Consider the following 18,181-nt stretch of genomic DNA (forward strand, 5'->3'; position numbering starts at 1 on the left):
TAATTATGTGTGGTGAGATTAGAACTTGAAATGTGTTACTTCTTATTCTTAAAAGACCTTTAAAGATCAAAACAGTAGGTAAATGCTTTGAAATAAAAAGCTCCAGACTCCAACAGTTCCATGAGACAACTAAAAAGTGAGTTCCTGGTGATACACATCTGTCACAGGCTGTCCGAGGTGAGAGACCTTGGCATTCTTCGGGTAACTGAGATTTAAGAATTTGTACCATCATATCTGTTTGGCAAACAGCATACATGCCTCCTTAACATGAATACTGGGAGGTGAACTGGTGAGGCGTTCCCAACTGGGCCTGATGCCAAGATCAGACACTTCTACCTCCTCAGGAATAAGGAACAAAAGGATGTTCTGGGTGAAGGGAAAGAGTGAGCAAAACAGGGCCCAAAGAAAGGGTCTCCATCATGGAGGGCAGAGAGGACTAGGACTCTTCTTCCACATCAGTGAGGATGGTCTGGGAACAAGCTGTTGAGGACAACAGGCAGGCTAGTTTTAACATTATCACTGCTTGATTAACCGACTTTTTTTTTTTGGGGGGGGGGGTAATTCATTAAGATGTTTTAGTGCCTGGGGAAAACGACAAGGGAATCACTTTTAAGATTTAAGATTTTTTAAAAAAATCAATTCTCACCCTCAAGAACCGCACAAAGGAAATAAATCATTTGCCCAAACAACTGCAACTCAGAAAAATAACTTTTTATTATTTAAGGAGTCATAAAAAATTGTAGTCCAAATGTAGAAGCAAGATCTAGCTTCGGGGACTTATCTGTGACTGTGGTCTGGCACCTTGCCCTCCCTAACGAGCCAGATGAGCACTTGTGAGGCTCTGTGGCCACCCTCCACTTGTGCATGGACACCACATACCTCCCAAGCTGATGCGAAGACTGTGTGACAGTCCTGTATTTCCCTGCCTAATGGATTCCTCTCCCCTTTCTGAAGCATTACTATCAGCATATCAATGGACAGTGTGTGTTCCAGCCACTCTCCAGCCACTGCCCATTTCCCCAGTCCTCTTTCACAGAAAATTCAAAGGTTGTCTCTACCCCTGTAACTACCCACTCTCCTCCTACACCACTAAATCCACTCCAATCAGGACCCCACCCCCACCCCATATTGTGGATGGAACCCAGGGGTGCCTTATCATTCAACTATATCCTCTTCTTTTTTGCTTTGTATTTTGGGACAGGGTCTTGCTAAGTAGCAGAGGCCAGCCTTAAACTTGAAACCCTTCTGCCTCAGCCTTCCAAACTGCTGGGATTACAGGTGTGCACTACTGCAACCAGGCTTTAAAACCCATCAATCCTGTGTGTTCAATCTCTCAACCAGCCGAGCAAATACCTGAGCCCTTACTGAGTGTAGTGGTTCTCAGAGACAGCAGGTGACAAAGAGGACAAAAACTCTGCCCTCCAGGTAGGAAGAGAAACAACACATAATACTGTATGCAGAAGGGAAAGAATGGGTCACTGGGGTGGGGCAGGGGACACAATTTTCAATAAGGTGGTCAGGGTAAGCTTCACTAAAGTGATATGCAAACAAAGGCCTGAAGGAAAGGGACACCAAGGAACAGCTAATAAAAGGCTCTGAGAGCGGAGGGTACCTGGGAAGGAGCCCAGAGGACTGGAAGGGGAAAGTGCTCAAAGTCCACAAGACAATAGGTCCAGACTGTGGGGCAATGAAAGCCTCCGGCTCCTACCGTAAGTGATGAGCAGAGACCTTGGGATTTTCTGAGCAGAGGGTGACACGATTCGACTTTTGTTTAAGAGGACCATTCTGTTTACTACGTTGAGAATGGGATGAAGGTCAAGGATGGAAGAAGTGAGAAGATGGGAAGGAGGCTACTGCAATAATTCCAGTAAGGATGGTGGTAACTTGTGCCAGGTAGCAGCAGAATCGCTGACAAGATATCAGGTACTGGTTTTGGTCCCAATCAATGGGAATAAGGAGTGGGCCCCACTGAGATGTGAAGACCATGAGAGAAATAAAATTCAGAGACCAGTTTGGGGCAGGTTAAGTTTAAAATGCCTATAAAGACATCTACTAAAACTGAGCAGGAGGTTTATGTACAGGTCTCAAGTTCAAAGGGAAGGTCAACACTGGAGATGTAAGTTAGGGGACATCAGTATGAAATTATCTAAATTCATGAGACTAAGTGAACAACTGCCAGTGAAACTAACTGCAGAGGGCTAAGTACTTAACACTAGGTGAACAAGGAGAAGGGAAGAAACAAGCAAGGAGGGAAAAGACTCCGTCAGAGGGAAGGGAGGAAAGCTAGAAGAATGTGGGGTCCTAAATGACTACTGCTGCTAAAACCAATTATTACCAGGACCCCTTCCTCCATCTCTAAAAGCACATTCCTGCAATCTCTATCTTCTTATCTGACTTCTACTTTCCCACCCTGTGATTGCATGGGGGCCCACCTGGATAACCCAGGACACTGTTCCCATCTGCAATGTCTTTTTTGCTACATGTGATAACATTCACAGGTTTTAGGGATTAGGACTCAAGACATTTTAGAAGGAGTATTAGTCTATCTACGAAACCAAGTAAAGAAAAGTATTTTCAGTAAGAGGAAACAATGTACTGGGCTGAATGCTACTGGGGAAAGTTAAGGTAAGGGCAGGGAATATACTACAGAACACGGCACAAGGCAGGCATCACAACACTGACAAGGGCAGGTTCAACGGAGTGGAATCAGAGGAAAATGGGAGGGCAGGACGTGGGGACAGTAGAAGCAATCCAGTCAGGGGGTTATGCTGAAAAGAGCAAAGAAATGAGGCAGCAACTAGAGAAAGATATGGGATCAAGGAAAACAACTTTCCCATGTCAGGGCTGGGATTGTGGCTCAGCGGTAGAGTGCTCGCCTAGCACATGGGAGGCCCTGGGTTCAATCCTCAGCACCATATAAAAATAAATAAATAAAATAAAGACAAACAAAAAACTTTCCCATGTGGAAAAATACAAAACGTTATGGGGCTGAGGCTCTAGCTTGTTGGTAGAATGCATACTTAGCATACTGAAAGCCTGGGGTTCAGTTCAATCCCTAGTGCGCCCACACACAAACGGCTTTATGTTATTCAGAATGATCCAGTTGGGGGGTGGAGGCATGAAGAAGAAAAAGGGAACATGGGTGGCGAAATGTCCCTGAGTGAGTAAGGAGGAGCAGATCTAACACACAAGGGGAGTGGCAGGTTTGGAAAACAGATGTTAATCCAGAGAAATAATAGGAAGTCGGCCTAGATGTGTAATTTACTTTTCCCAGCTATGTTCAGCTGCACAGGTGTAGGAATGGAGCAGATAAAGAGCTGGATTTAAGGATGTGACTGCCAGTGGGTAAGGGAAGGGGGAATATGAGGAGCTATTGTTTAATGAGTATAGAATTTCAGTTTCATAAGATGAAAATATTTCTGGAAACTGGTTGCACAGAAATGTAAAAGTACGTAACACTACTAAACTGTATACTTTTACATGAATTTTTATCATAATTAAAAATCCTAACAGGCTAAGGGTGCTGTCACCCCAGGGACTCGGGAGGCTGCAAGTTTGAGGCCAATCTTAGCAAAATAATGAGATCTGTCAATATATAAGGGTGCTGGGCAAGGTGGCATCAAAAGCTCAGGAGGCCGAGGCAGAAGGATCACAAGTTCAAAGCCAGCCTTAGCAATTTAGTGAGGCCCTAGGCAACTTAGTGAGACCTTGTCTCAAAGTAAAATATAAAACAGGGACAGAGATTTGACTCAGTGGTTGAGTACCCCAGGTTCAATCCCTGACATCAAAATAAATAAATAAAAATTTTAAAAAGTTAAAATAAAAATTAAATGAAAAAGGCCAGGAATGAAACTCTGTGGTAGAGTGTCCTTGGGTTCAATCCCTGGTAGAGGAAAAAAATAAATAAATATTTAAAAAACCAAAATAGGCTAACAGTGCAACTCCTTGATAGAGGACTTGCCTCACATGCAGGGTGTGACCCCAGCACTGAGACAAAAAGAATGAGGTGGGCCACGGAATAATAATTCTTTAAAAATTGAAGTTAACCATTTTAGGGGATTTTACAGTGATGGAGGAAAGAACAACAGATGCTGAAGGTGTGTGTGAGAGAGGACAAAGACTAAGCTGAGTACAATGAGGACTCAAAGGCTAGAAGGAGGTGCAGGATCAACAGACCAAGTGTCCTCCCAGCAAGGCTGAGTTGGTGGAGCTTGGGAAGCAGACCGAGGGAGTGCAAATGCTTCTCAAGTGACTCCAAAGGCCTCTGCGCTGTGCTATGTGCTCTAAGCACATCTGGCCTCGAGGGTTTTCCACACTCTATTCCATTTGCGTGGTAGAACTTTCTTCCCTCAGACAGCACCTCCGTTTGGTACCTTAGAGTGCCCACAGGTGTGGCATGCCAGCACTTCTGCAATAATTCTTGGAATCAGTACTGACTATTTCAAGAGTTCTTTGTTGAGCATGTGAGCTGTTCACAAATCCCAAGGTAGCAGAGCACCCAGTATCACATGGAAAGTGACATACACATGTCCTAGGGTTTGATGCTCTGTAGAGGGACTACACATAGGTTCCTCTTTTCTCCTCTTTCATCCACACTCCACTTTCTCACCTGTTATTTTTTCCAACAGAGAAACATCCTGCACTTCCTGAGGCAAAGAAGCAATTTTCTGTCGAACAGTAGCATCCCCTGATGCAGCATTTTCCAGATCTTGCAAAGCTTTGATCAGTTCCTCAGTCTATAAAATAAAAATAGAAACAACACTATAGTGTACAGACATATGAATTTTAAAGAAAATTAGCTGGAGTTAAATTAGGTGAAGGCAAATTTTAAAAATGGTCATTTCTGGTCTTTGAAAATGTAATTCTTAGTTCCAGAGCTTATACAGAAGTCAATGACAGTCTAAAAGAATGTACAAAATTAATTTTTCTTGTTCTCTAGTAGGACACAAATGAAATGTTGCAAAACTCTTTAAGGTATATATATCTCAACTGTTCAACAATTGTGCATTGACTAATTAAATTGAGTTTGCTTTACAAAATGATCACCACTCCCCAAATTAAAAGAGTCAAACTCACTAACTATAAACAACGGTGAGAGGCAAAAAGAAAAGCAAACCAATATGTATTCTGTGTGTATTAAAAGGAGTTTATTAAATTGTCAGAAAAGAGAATACTGACAGGTAAGCCAGTCCATAATGACCTAAGAGTAGCTTACTCTGCACAGAGTGCTAAATGACCACAAAGCTGATAATTCAGGTTGCTCTCTTTAAAGTTTTTGGATGCAAAGGTATGTCACCTAACGTCATTTCATTTAATCATTTTAACAAGACACAAGCCCATTTACATAAGCTTTGAATTCACCTACATGTAATAAAAGCTGATTTAGACAAAATAAGAGGGGCATGGGCAAGACAGACCTGGATTCAAATTAAGACACTGGACAAGTTACTAAAACTCGGTCATTTTGAGTCTCATTCTCAAGAGCTATAAAATAGATGAAATAAACCAACCAAAGAATTCATAAGCTGACATGTTTTATGAAAGCCCAAATAATGCAAACACATGGTTAAAGGCAAACTCCCTGTTTTAACATTTAAATTGGCTATAGTATAAAAGTTTACTCTTAGCACACAAACTGTTCTAGCTATGAACAAGCTGTTTACTTGCAAAACACCACAACAGAAGACTGGAGACGTGCCACAGCAGACTTTGGAATGTCTTTTAAACATATTATCTACCCCTTTCGCAACAATCTACTTTTTAATAATATTTTTAAATTCTAGGAGTAAAATACCACATCCAAATACTTTAAAAAACATAAACTCGGGTCAAGAGTCACAGCAGGCTTCTCTGGATGAGATCTTGTATTAGATGCCCCAGAACTGCCCTCTGGTGATTTCATATGATTGGCCACCAGTGCCACCTTGTGGCCATAATCTTCAACTAGAGGTCACTTTAAGCCACTGAACCCTATTTTGGGGGAGTCAAACATACCAAGAGGGGTCCTGCAGAAGGATCTTGGGGAGAGTAGCTTCCAGGGTAATCATCATCCTCCTCCTCCTGTATCTGCTGAAAAGTCCGCTTTAGAGACTTCTTTTCTTCTGCTGCTGGAGGAAATCAAAAGGTGACAAATTTGAGTTGCATATCCTGTCCTGGGCAAGGGTCAAATGCTACGCACAATGGGCCATATGTAAAAATAGGGCAGAAGGGGCATTTGTTTTCAGATGCCTCTTTATGTCAGTTATTCTTAATTGACTGTGCCTCCTTATACTACTGAGAAGAGTCAAAAAGATCTGTCATCTCATTTTGACTGTCTGAAAAAAAACACTATCAAAAACAAGCATCTAAAAATAAATCAAAATTATAGTATTAATTAAAACTTCATATCTTAAGAAAAAAGTTAAAATGGTAAGAAACCCATCAGGCAAAATAATAAAGTACACCAATGTGTGGAAGGGATTACAGATAACTTACTGCATATAAAATGAGGTATTTCATCCTTTTCAGGATCATTTCAGAAAATAGGAGAAATTCAACAAAAAAACTGTCAAAAATTCTAAACACAAATACTCTTAAGCCATCCCTTTAAAATGAACAAACCTAATTTTACCTTAAAATTAAAAAAAATAACATCATCATCATTCTGAGAAATATGATTGATACCACTGGGAGAAATTACTGAAGTTACCATTTTTAGATTAACCACTTTTGAGGCTGACAGGTAATATTTTTTATTATCTGTACTGTTTGCTTTTACATTATTATGATAGATGCATTAATTCTAAAATTGTTCCCATTGCATCAAATTGGACAATATAAAATAAATGACAAACAACTGCGGGAAATAAAACTAAATGACAAATTCTGGTTTAGAAAGTAAAGATATATTGGACACCTAATATGTCTAAGACATTACAATAACTTCTTTACATTTACTCATTCCAGTAACTCTGCGATGCCATGTCTCCACTTTAAAGGTGAGAAAACAAAGGCTCAAGGAGATTCAATAACTCATCTAAAGGCATGACTCCGAAACCTAAGCTTTTTCTACTGCACTTTGAATTACTAAGCACAAAACAAGTACCCTCTCATCTGTCAAAAAAGGGAGACATGGGGCACCTGCCTCAGAACTCTGAGTTACACACAGAATGAACACACACTTTTTGATTAAACCACTTCTGGGACCAAGCAAGTAGCTCCTGTTTTCTACCTTACACATTATCTCACCAAACTATGTTTGAAGTGAAAGTCAAGTCAATATCACAAATTGTATTTTTTTAATATTCTGTTTATTCTACCAAAGGAAGAAGTAGTAGAAGTTAGTAAGAAGTAGTAGAAGTAAAAGAAGAAACAGCAACATTTGTGATATAGGCAGTCCCCCAACAAGAGTTCACAGTTCAGTTACCATCATAATAGCTTACTCTGAGTACTTGGATAAAGTAAAAATTTCTCTAAATACTTCAGTCCCCAAGCATGATCAGTGGCCAATCACATCACTTCTTCAAAGTCTACCAGTGACAGGTCACTGCACATCTGTACTCAGCTCACACACACAAGCAGCGTACTGGTAGTGCTGCCTCCTTGTTTCGGGATAAAACCCATATGACAGTTCATAAAAATGAGTCATCCAAACAGGGAATTGGCTACCGAGATGAAAGTGCAGCAAAGAAACTAAACCAAGCTAAAGACAAATGGCAGGTAAACAGAGCTCAGAAGAAAAGGCTAGCCATGGGACACCACCAAGACACAAGACCGCAGCCAGAGAAACTGATAAGGTCACACAATCAACGCAAATGAAGAACACGGCAGCAGAAGGCTGGCAATGTCCTTGAAGTGATGCTGACAAAAACGTCACACAAGAGGAACTCTCAAAGAGATTTCAGCACACTGAATGCACAAAGGACAAAATGCTAACTATTCACCAAGGCCTAGGAAAGATGCCCGCTCTGTTCAAACTGGACTAGAAGGCAGGCACTGATCAAACTACCCTTGCTAACTTTATTACAGAGAAAACACATTTTTTTCTCTCAATGTTTCTGATTTTTAAAATTTTTTTATTAGTTGCTCAAAACATTGCAATGATCTTGACATATCATACATTTGATTCAAATGGGTCAATGTTTCTAATTTTTGAGTTAATACTAAGTAACTACTATTTGACCCCCTCCTCCTCAAAAAAAAAAAAAAAAAAAAAAAAAAAAAAAAAGCATTATCTCACTGACTAGTAAGTTCACCCTGTACACTTCAGCTTGCATGGTCATTTCAGTCTTGCACTATCATGCAAAGCAAGGACTGCTGTATTTTTTAAATGGAAATCTATCAGGATATCATTTAATATGAAACATCTGACAGAACTTCTCACACACTGCTTAATTAATGTATGGTACAGACATACAGATATTTAGCCTCTATAGCCTCAAAGTGGCCATGTGTAAGGGGTAGTATATATGGTTTTGTTTGCTTCTAAGAGTCCTCAATAAATAACTGTTAAAACACTAAAGATATAAAAAATTGTAACTTGAAATAATCTCCAAACTCTTATACAGATTCTATCATACATTCACTACCCTCAGGACACTCTGAATCACTCAATTTTGGCAATGAAAGGCATTAAATTGGCCTTTGCTTTCCCACACTTCATTTTCTTGAGAATATCCAGTCCCACAGGTTGTGGTTTGCGCTAAGTCAAGGGGCTTGTTAGCCTAAGTCTGGGTCCACAAGCCAAAGCCTTCTGCCTCCACACTCTAGCAGTACAAGACTTTTTTCAGTTTCCACTGATAAAAATAATTTCAAGGTCATTTCTGTCCTTTGCCATCAAGAGGGAAGAGGGTATAGAGGAGATGCTAACTATCACCAGCCTACTTTTCCAGTGTACTTTTATTTTCAGCTGGAGAATCAACTGGTACTGCAAACCTAAGATTTCTAGAAATGAATTATCCATCCTTTCCCCCTCTGACTCCTATCCCCTAAGGTACCTATTTCCATCATGAAGACTTCCACTGGGCCCATCTTCCCAAGTACAAAACCTTGAAGACCATCAGAACCTATCCCAAAGTCCTGACTTCTGTAAGATTTCACACCCCTGGGGGATGTCTGGCAAAACTCTCACCCCTTCCCAGGCCCAGCCTCTCATTAGCAATCCTCCCTTCATCACACTGCTGAGACCACTGTTCCACCTGGTCTCCCTGCCATCAGTTGCTCCGTTTCCAACTTAGACTATATTGTTAAATTGCTCTTCCCCTCACCCTATCTTGTCTCTATGCAAAGATCTTGAATGGCTGCTAGTGATTCACACTGTCCTTCTAAGCTCAAACCCATTGTGGCTAATGGCAGCAGCATCGTGAGCACTCCCTCCAACTCCCACTGCACTTGGGCCTCTCTTTAAAGCACTTGGCATTGCTGTTTTATGACTGCTGGCAAGCCTTCTTCTCTGAGAAGAACATTAAGTGTCTTATTCCTCCACCTCCTATAAAAGGGGTGACAGACCAGAGTGTACACCCTCATGAAGGGAGGAGTCTCAGAGCTTGGAAAGTGCTGGTGCTATGCCAGAAATGATTATTAAAGCTAAAAAGTTAGCAGTTATGATGCCCAGAATTCTCAATTGAGCCAGACAGCCATTAATAATAACCCAGCAAATCTGCCCGTTGCATTCCTACATCAGAAGTTAAGATAAGCCTTCAACAATCAATTCAGCTTCTGACCATGGTATTTATTTACATTCCCTTTTTTACTCAACCACTCCGCACAGGCAGGATGGCACTACGGGAGGCTAATGTCCTTCTGTCCTCATTCTGTGCACCTTCTCTTCTATCCTTGGACCCATCTTTATGTCTCCAGGAAGCCTTGTATTTGACTAACCCTCAAGTAATCCTGGTTACCTAAGGGGAAAGTATGCCTCTGAGAGGCCTTACTGGTAGAATTTCAGATACTATGGCAGACTGTGAAACTAACCTTAAGGCAAAAGCTGGCCTACAGGCTCCCAAACCACCTTATAAACACAGCTCCCTACCTGCAAAGCTGGATTTTCTGAAGGATACACCTGAAATTTTCTGCAATTAAAACACACACACAGGGCTGGGGATGTGGCTCAAGCGGTAGCGTGCTTGCCTAGCATGCGTGCGGCCCGGGTTCAATCCTCAGCACCACATACAAACAAAGATGTTGTGTCTGCTGAAAACTACAATGAATAAATAAATATTAAAAAAAAATTCTCTCTCTCTCTCTCTCTTAAACACACACACACACACACACACACACACACACACACACACACACCTTCAGTTTTACATTACGTTTATTTGTTTTTGTTTCAGACCAAATTTCACTATGTTCCCCAGGATGGTCTCCAACTCTTGTTGACTTCAGCATCCCTCTCTCCTCAACCTCCCATGCAGCGGGAACTACCCATACTCAACACGGCACCAAGCTTTACATTACTTTTAAAAAAGAAACAGGAAATACTGTTGGCAACAGCTGCTTCATTCTGTCTCCTCCTTGAAAAATAAAGGAAAATTTTAAAAAAGCACATCAGACATTACTCGTGGAAAGAAACTGAAACAAATAAAGGGTTAACCCTGGAGGTATGGTTTTAAAAAGCACTTGCTCCTCATCTCACTGAACAGAGCCGCCAAGACTGGTCTAGAACCCAGGCAAGCCCAGAGCTCTGCTCTTAATGAGTATGCCCTTGAGCCTTGCACAAAACCCAAGGGACTGAAAATATCGTAAGTCTCCTTCTACTTGAGCTACTGGCTCATATACGGATGCTCAGAATATTAACTATTAGAATGAGAGGGACAAATAAAAGTCATTTTCACTGCTCCACTGATAGTATCTTACCTGTATTAACTCATCCTCACCACAACCCTATAAAGTGTAACTAACAACAACCATCCTCAATAGTGGGGAACTGAGGCTCAGAGGTCAAATGCTAAGCTCAAGGTCACAAGGCTTTAGCAGTGAGAACTGAGATTCATAACTCTGTAAGTCTGAATACCTAAACTGCACTAATGTCCAGGCAAGTTGGGTAACCTCCTCATGAACTCATGTCACAACTCAAGTGTACTAGATCCTTGGGCTTTCAGGGGAAAAAAAAAAAAAAAAACATTATGAAGAAGGTCAGCCTTAAGATCATACAGATCTGGGTTTAAAGCTGCCACTTCTCACCTATATCCCCTTCAACAAGATTGCCATGTATTTTTGAGCTTTAGTATCCTCACCTGAAATATGAAAATAATACCAAATTCATGAAGTAGTTTTAAAGATGAAAATAACAAGGCAGGCAGAAGATAAACTAGAACATTTCAGCTACCTGATAAATGCTCATTCTTTTTGTCTACCTTCCCTTTTTAAATTCTTCCACATTTGCACGACACTATGTGATTCAAGTACATAATAAAGTTCTATCTAGTCAAACAACAACTTGAGTATTCCCAAGAACAGAGGCAACTTTAGAACACCTGGGCTTTGCACCTGTTGAGACAGTTATATAAATTCAATCTACAGTTTTAAAACAGAATTCCTAAGCTCATGCATGCTCCTTTGCAGTAAGAACTCAAAGTTCCACAGGAAATTTATTATTTCAAAAACTCTATAACATTGTCTCAAGACAAAGAAGTACCCATGAATAAAAGCCAGAATATAAAAGGATTATTCAAATTTGGAAATGAAAACTTCTGGAGAACTTATCAATATTTTGAAAGAGTTGTCGTAAAACCTTCTGATAACTCAGGTCCAGAGGAAACGCAGCGAGTTGGCTGAGGCCAACACACACTGAAACCTCTGCAACTTGCTTTTTTTTCTTTAAAGAACAGGAAAAGAGAAATTATCTTTAGATTAGCATTATCTTTCACATGGTTACTGCCTTTGTTATTTATTGTTAATGTCTGTCTAGACTGAAAAAACAACAACAAAAAAAATCAGAAACCCAACAGAGCGATTTTCCATACCACCACTGCCACACATCCCCCATTTGTCTGGCTGCTCCCTGTTTCCCACTCCTCTCCTGTTCCTTCCTATGGCACTTAGCTTAGCCACTCACCCAAAGCACATGTCCACCAAATGCTTGAACTGAAATTTGACATGGCTTCAAGCATTCTTTTTCCAGAGCCCTCCTGCTTACCTAAAAGTGCTTTAAAAAACCAGCACTGTTTACCAAATGAATTGAAAGGCAGATTATAGAAAATAATGCTGGATAATTCCCCAAAGCTGTACAAAATAAATACCTCCAAAGGACACAATACCAACACTACCAGAATCCAAAGCAGCAAACATCTCACTTTTCAGCAACTCCCACCAGAATGACCCTAGAATTATTTCCTAACAACTCCAAGTAAAACAACAATAACTTGTAGCCTGAAAACATGTATGTCATCTTACAAAGCCTCTAACCTTTAGTTTCACAGGAAAGTTAGAAATTACTGTAAAATGCATACCATTTTAGACCTGGAAGAGATCATAAAGGGTACATAGTTAAGGGTTGTTGAATGAATGATACTGTCACGCATGCTAATTCCAGCAAGTTCTATAGCTGAGCATGTATATGGTAGCAGAGAATAAGGAAGGAATGGTTACATGTGCCCAGACAAGCAAGGAAGCCATCAGAGTGAGAGAAGCACTTGGAGAACACATTCACACAGTGAAAGGGGCAAAAGGACATCTCAGGCGGAGGTAAACTGCAGATGCAGAAGAAGAGGTGAGTGCCAGCAGAGCATCCAGAGGGGAAACTTGTAATTCAGAATAGGCAAAGAATAGGGCATATATGAGAGAATGGCAAGAGAATGATCTAAAAAAGTGGGCTACTTCAGATTAGAAAGGTCCTCAATACTATTAGACCTTGGACTTGATCCTCCAGGCAGTGAGTACATATGCAAAATCAGATCAGATCCGAAGCTGAGAAACATGTTATGCCAACTACAATTAAACCGTAACTTAACCAGAAGACAAATTATCCAATAACATTTGATCTTACTGTTTATAGAGAAAAAAAAAATAACATGTGCCCTTTTGAAGAACTTGGTAAAATTCTCTTATTCTCTTCTCTCTTTCTTTCTTTCTCTCTCTCTCTCTCTCTCTCTCTCTCTCACACACACACACACACACACACACACACACGCGTACTTACTTCCTAAGGATATCCTGGGCTCAATAAAAACAAAAAATCATTTTAGACAACAAGCAAACAATCTTAAAGTACATTCCAAACCCACATTTATATTTAATAGGAACCAAGTTCTCAGAGGGTTTAGGGACTTATTCAATAGCGAGGCTAGAACAAAATCTTAGTATAAGGTACTTCCTAGTTAACCACAACTCTGTTGCTCCTTACGCTTGTGCAAGGAAAGTCTCTGAAAGACAGGAGAGAGCCAAGGAGAACACATAGCAGAAGTTAGGGAGGGAGAGAATCAACAGCATGAATACTAGAACCAGGCTTGCACACTGCGAGCACTACGTAAATTCTCACCATCATTCATGATCATCTCTCTCTGAAGAATCATAAAATTCCTCGTGGTTCACAGCAACCCCCATTGCAGCTTTTCATATTTGATTCGAAAGTAGGCAAAGACCAAGAGCTGTAAACATGTGGTGATGTTTCTACCTTTGGGGGGAGGGCTCTTGGAGTCCTCCATAGACAGCTTCAGCTGCTGTATGAACTCGCCGCCATACACACTTCGTTCTTGCCAGATGTTCAGCAATCTTTCTAAAGGTTTTTTACAGCCTTCATCTGCCTCTCTGCCCAGAAAAGATGAAAAGATATATATAAGCTTAAAATTTTTTGCTTTTAATTAGGACAGATCTACTTAAAAAAAATCAACAACTGACTAAATGATTTACATAATTAAAAACAGAAGGAAAAGTAAAGTACATGTTGTATTACTCGGATACCCAAAACTTGACCAGAAACTACATTCTTCCTGTGGTGGGTGGGAAAGAGAGAGCAATCATATCACAGAAGAAATCTTTTTTCTCCTTTGAAAGATGGGGCAAATGGCAAGGGGGGTCCAATGGCCAATTTTTACAGACAAAATATTATCAAAAATTGATCATATCAATTCTGACAGTTTGCTTTTTAAAAGAAAACGTTAACTGGAATGTAGTGGGAGACATTCTGCTAGAAATTAAAATTGGCCAAAACTTTTAAGAATTAAAAAAAAAGAAAGATTAACAAAAACAAATGTTTACAATGAAAAATTCACCACACCAACACACCAAACCTCTGCATGTATAAATTCAATTTGTACATACATATGCCAAGACTGACCTCAACTTTTAACTACTTCCTAATTATTTAACACTGGGCTAAGTCTGTGTTTCAAGCTCACACACAGGTGTCTCACTGATAATCTTAGAACACACTGAGAATAGGGAGGTCCTTAGTAAGTTATATCTGAAAGAAATTAGGAAATATGTTACACTCTTGATGTAGAACACAGCTGGCACTCTAAATCTGGTACCCACCATAAAAATGTCAACAAGCAGAAGAGTAAGAAAAGACTTCTTGAAAGGGAACAGAATTCCCTCATGTGCACTGGTTCCTGTCAATGGTTCTGTCTAGCGAGACTGTGTGGATGTCAATGATCTTGGACTGAGTAACTTTAACCAAGAAGGGACACCACAACATCTTAGGACCTAAGTCCATACCCTTTTTTTTTTTTTTTAATTTTTTATTGATTATTTAAAGCATTACATAGCTCATGATATATCATCTTTCATACATTAGACTCAAATTGTGTTTTGAACTCCCATTTTCACCCCAAATATAGATTGCAGAATCACATCTGTTACATATTCACATTTTTACATAATGCCATATTAGTGTCTGTTGTATTCTGCTACCTTTCCTAACCCCTACTATCCCCCCTCCCCTCCCCTCCCCTCCCATCTTCCCTCTCTATCTCCCCTGCTGTTGTTCAATTCTCTCCCTTTTTTTCCCTCCCCCTTGCCCCTCATAGCCTCTTATAATTTTATGTATCCTTGAAGGTCTCCTACCATTTCCATATGCTTTCCCTTCTCTCTCCGTTTCTCTCCCCCCATTCGTCTTTGTTTACTGTAGTCTTTTCCACATGCTCTTCCTTCCTGTTCTGTTCTTAGTTGTTCTCTTTATATCAAAGCAGACATTTGGCATTTGTTTTTTAGGGCTTGGCTAGCTTCACTTAGCATAATCTGCTCTAATGCCATCCATTTCCCTGCAAATTCTATGATTTTGTAATTTCTTAGTGCTGCATAATATTCCATTGTGTATAGATGCCACATTTTTTTTATCCATTCATCTATTGAAGGGCATCTAGGTTGGTTCCACAGTCTAGCTATTGTGAATTGTGCCGCTATAATCATTGATGCAGCCGTATCCCTATAGTGCGCTCTTTTAAGGTCCTCAGGGAATAGTCCGAGAAGTGCAATGGGAACATCAAGAAGAAACCATACCAAGTTCAATGCTGGCAGCACTTGTGTAAAGCTCATGCTAACATTCAAAGTGAGGTGAGGTTTCAGCCTGGCCTGATCAGACTGTGTCACTTATGAATTATTAGGGGCAGATTTCATTGAACTGGGATTAAAAGTATAAACTAAAATATATACAAATTAATCCTTTTTTATGAATGTTTTCTTTCAAGATAGGGACCAGGGTTAAGAAAAAACTGCTACATTTATAGAGCTCAAAGATATGACCTACTTATCTGATATTTGTGAGTAAACACTTTCTTATGTCACCTTTGAAATGTATCTAGAAATGAGTTCTCACCCTTCCTCTGCTATGGACCTATCCAGCCACAGTCACCACCTGACTGGATTACTACCACGGCCTCATTCCTGGTTTTGCTGCTTCCTCCCTGTCCTCCTCCAATCTTCTCGCAAGTTATAATAATGTAACTCTAGCTGCTTATTAGACGGTGTTTCTTTCAATTCTCCCTCATTATTAAGTGAAAGTCCTTATAAAGCCTTCAAGGCCTTTTCAGCCCAGCCCACTGGTTCTGGGGCTTCATCTCCTACCCACACCATCCTTCCAGAGAGTCCCTCCCTAACCTCCACAATGACGCCCCTGCCCCTCTTAATTTTTCTCAGTACAACTTTTCTTCTCATATGCTATAATTTGTTTACTCTTTCCGTTTGAAATTTCCACAAAGGCAGGTGTTGATCTCCCCCATCACCACTAGATGCCCTAAAATAAGCACAATAATTATTTGTTGAATTGTAATATTTTTTTGAAAGAAACTTATGTAACCATACTTCACTTCCAACAATCATCTTTCTACAACATGGTCAATTTGCATCAGAAATCAAATAAGCACTCACCAGCTCAACCAATGAAAGTTTACTGTGTATTATGCTTGAAATAAAGCCTTAGATCTTGACCTCCAGGACCTGATCCAGCAGCACCCCAGATCCTTTGTCTCATCTTTCCATGCCCTATCTGGGGCTTCACATTCTAGCCCCCCCCAACTTTAAAAAATTGTTTTAGTTGTAGATTTGCCTTTATTTTATTTTTATGTGGTGCTGAGGATCAAACCCAGTGCCTTCCACATGTGAGGCAAGCGTTCTACCACTGAGCTACAACTCCAGCCCAGGACTTCACATTTCTGCTAGGCACATGCTTAATATGGCATTTGAGCCCTCTCTAATTCTAATTTAGCCTTCAGCTAAACATATTTTCTACCCAGAACTTGTTCCTTCTCATGCACGGAGCTTTGCTCATGCTATTGCCTCTCCTTTGCATGGAACTCCCAAAATGAAATAAGGAAAAAGAAAGCAGAGGTTGAGAAATTCAGTTAGCTGAAGTATATAAGGCAGGTTGGAAACAGCAGAAGAATCTGGAAGACAAGAGTGGAATTAGAGAGGGCTCAAATGCCATATTAAGCATGTGCCTAGCAGAAATGTGAAGTCCTGGGCTGGAGTTGTAGTTCAGTGGTAGAACGCTTGCCTCACATGTGGAAGGCACTGGGTTTGATCCTCAGCACCACATAAAAATAAAATAAAGGCAAATCTACAACTAAAACAATTTTTTAAAGTTGAGGGGGGATGTGAAGTCCTTGATGTCATCATATGCACAAGTTTATATATTTCTCGAACCAAAACTTAAGTGGTTGGTACTTTTACCATAAAAAAAAAAAAAAAATCTGTTCTCTGTAAATTCTCTGTACACTTCAGAGAGATACTAATCATGAGAACAAATACTTGAGAACTGAGTTAAGGGGGCATAATACCTACTTGGCCCACCATCCACCATTCCTGGGAATAGTTAGGACTTAAGACTGGTTTTGAGTACAGTTTCTGCCATATTACTTAACAATGGAACGATGGAAACCAATTTTCATTTTTCTCCTCCTCCTTCTTTTTTTTTTTTTTTTTTTTTTGGTACCAGGGATTGAATGCAGGGATGCTTAACCACTTGAGCCTCATCCTCAATCCTTTTTTTTTTTTTTTTTTTTTTTTAAATTTTGAGACAGTGTCTCGCTATGTTACTTAAGGCCTTGTAAAGTTGCTGAGGCTGGCTTTGAACTTAAGATTCTCCTGCCTCAACCCCCGGAGCTGCTGGGATTACAGGCATGCACTTATCGCACCCCACCACAAAATATTTTCAAGGGCTTTCATTATTAAAGGCTAACGTTAAAAAGGAGGTCCAAACTTAGTGAATTTAACTAGCCAGAATAGGCTATTTCCTTGAGCAGTATAGCAAAGCAAGATTTTATTAGATAAGTTTCAAAGTTATAGGTAAAAAAGCAAAAAAAAAAAAAATTTTTTTTCATTGATAAGGTTTTGCAATAACTAACTACAGTGAACTGAAGTTACTTTTGCATCTGCAATCAGACACAACTAAAGCAACAAAATAAATTTACAAAATAAGGGACATTATCTTTTTTTTAATTTTTTTTAGTTGTAGATGCACTCAATACCTTTATTCATTCATGTATTTATTCAATTAATGTGGTGCTAAGAATCGAACTCAGTACCTCACATGTGCTAGGCAAGCGCTCTACCGCTGAGCCACAATCCCAGCCCCAAGGGGCATTATCTTTATAGGTTGCACCAACTTCATTCTAAATTGAGAAATCTTTAAGTAAAAAAAAGACTAAAAAACCTTTGCCATGAATCTATGAATGAATTGAAAGATGACAAATAATAACCTATATACTTCGTATGTCTCTCTCTCTCTCTTTTATTTTTGGAACTGGGGATTGAACTCAGGGAC

The 18,181-nt window shown here is 39.9% G+C and overlaps 1 protein-coding gene across 2 annotated transcripts in view; it reads right to left on the bottom strand.

Annotated features, from left to right (window-relative positions):
- Positions 1 to 18,181, bottom strand: part of RPRD1B (regulation of nuclear pre-mRNA domain containing 1B) — a 51,377-nt gene that overhangs the window by 21,431 nt on the left and 11,765 nt on the right. The window contains exons 3-5 of one of the 2 annotated variants that reach the window (XM_081290097.1): positions 13,595 to 13,728; positions 5,995 to 6,107; positions 4,610 to 4,736 (exon numbers count right to left, since the gene is read on the bottom strand). In XM_081290097.1, the coding sequence (XP_081146223.1) occupies positions 4,610 to 4,736; positions 5,995 to 6,107; positions 13,595 to 13,728 (374 nt within the window). The remainder of the gene's footprint in view (positions 1 to 4,609; positions 4,737 to 5,994; positions 6,108 to 13,594; positions 13,729 to 18,181) is intronic. The other variant, XM_081290098.1, reaches the window with a different exon arrangement.

The sequence above is a fragment of the Spermophilus citellus genome (genome assembly GCF_964194105.1).
Source record: "Spermophilus citellus genome assembly, chromosome: 4".
NCBI lineage: Eukaryota > Metazoa > Chordata > Mammalia > Rodentia > Sciuridae > Spermophilus > Spermophilus citellus.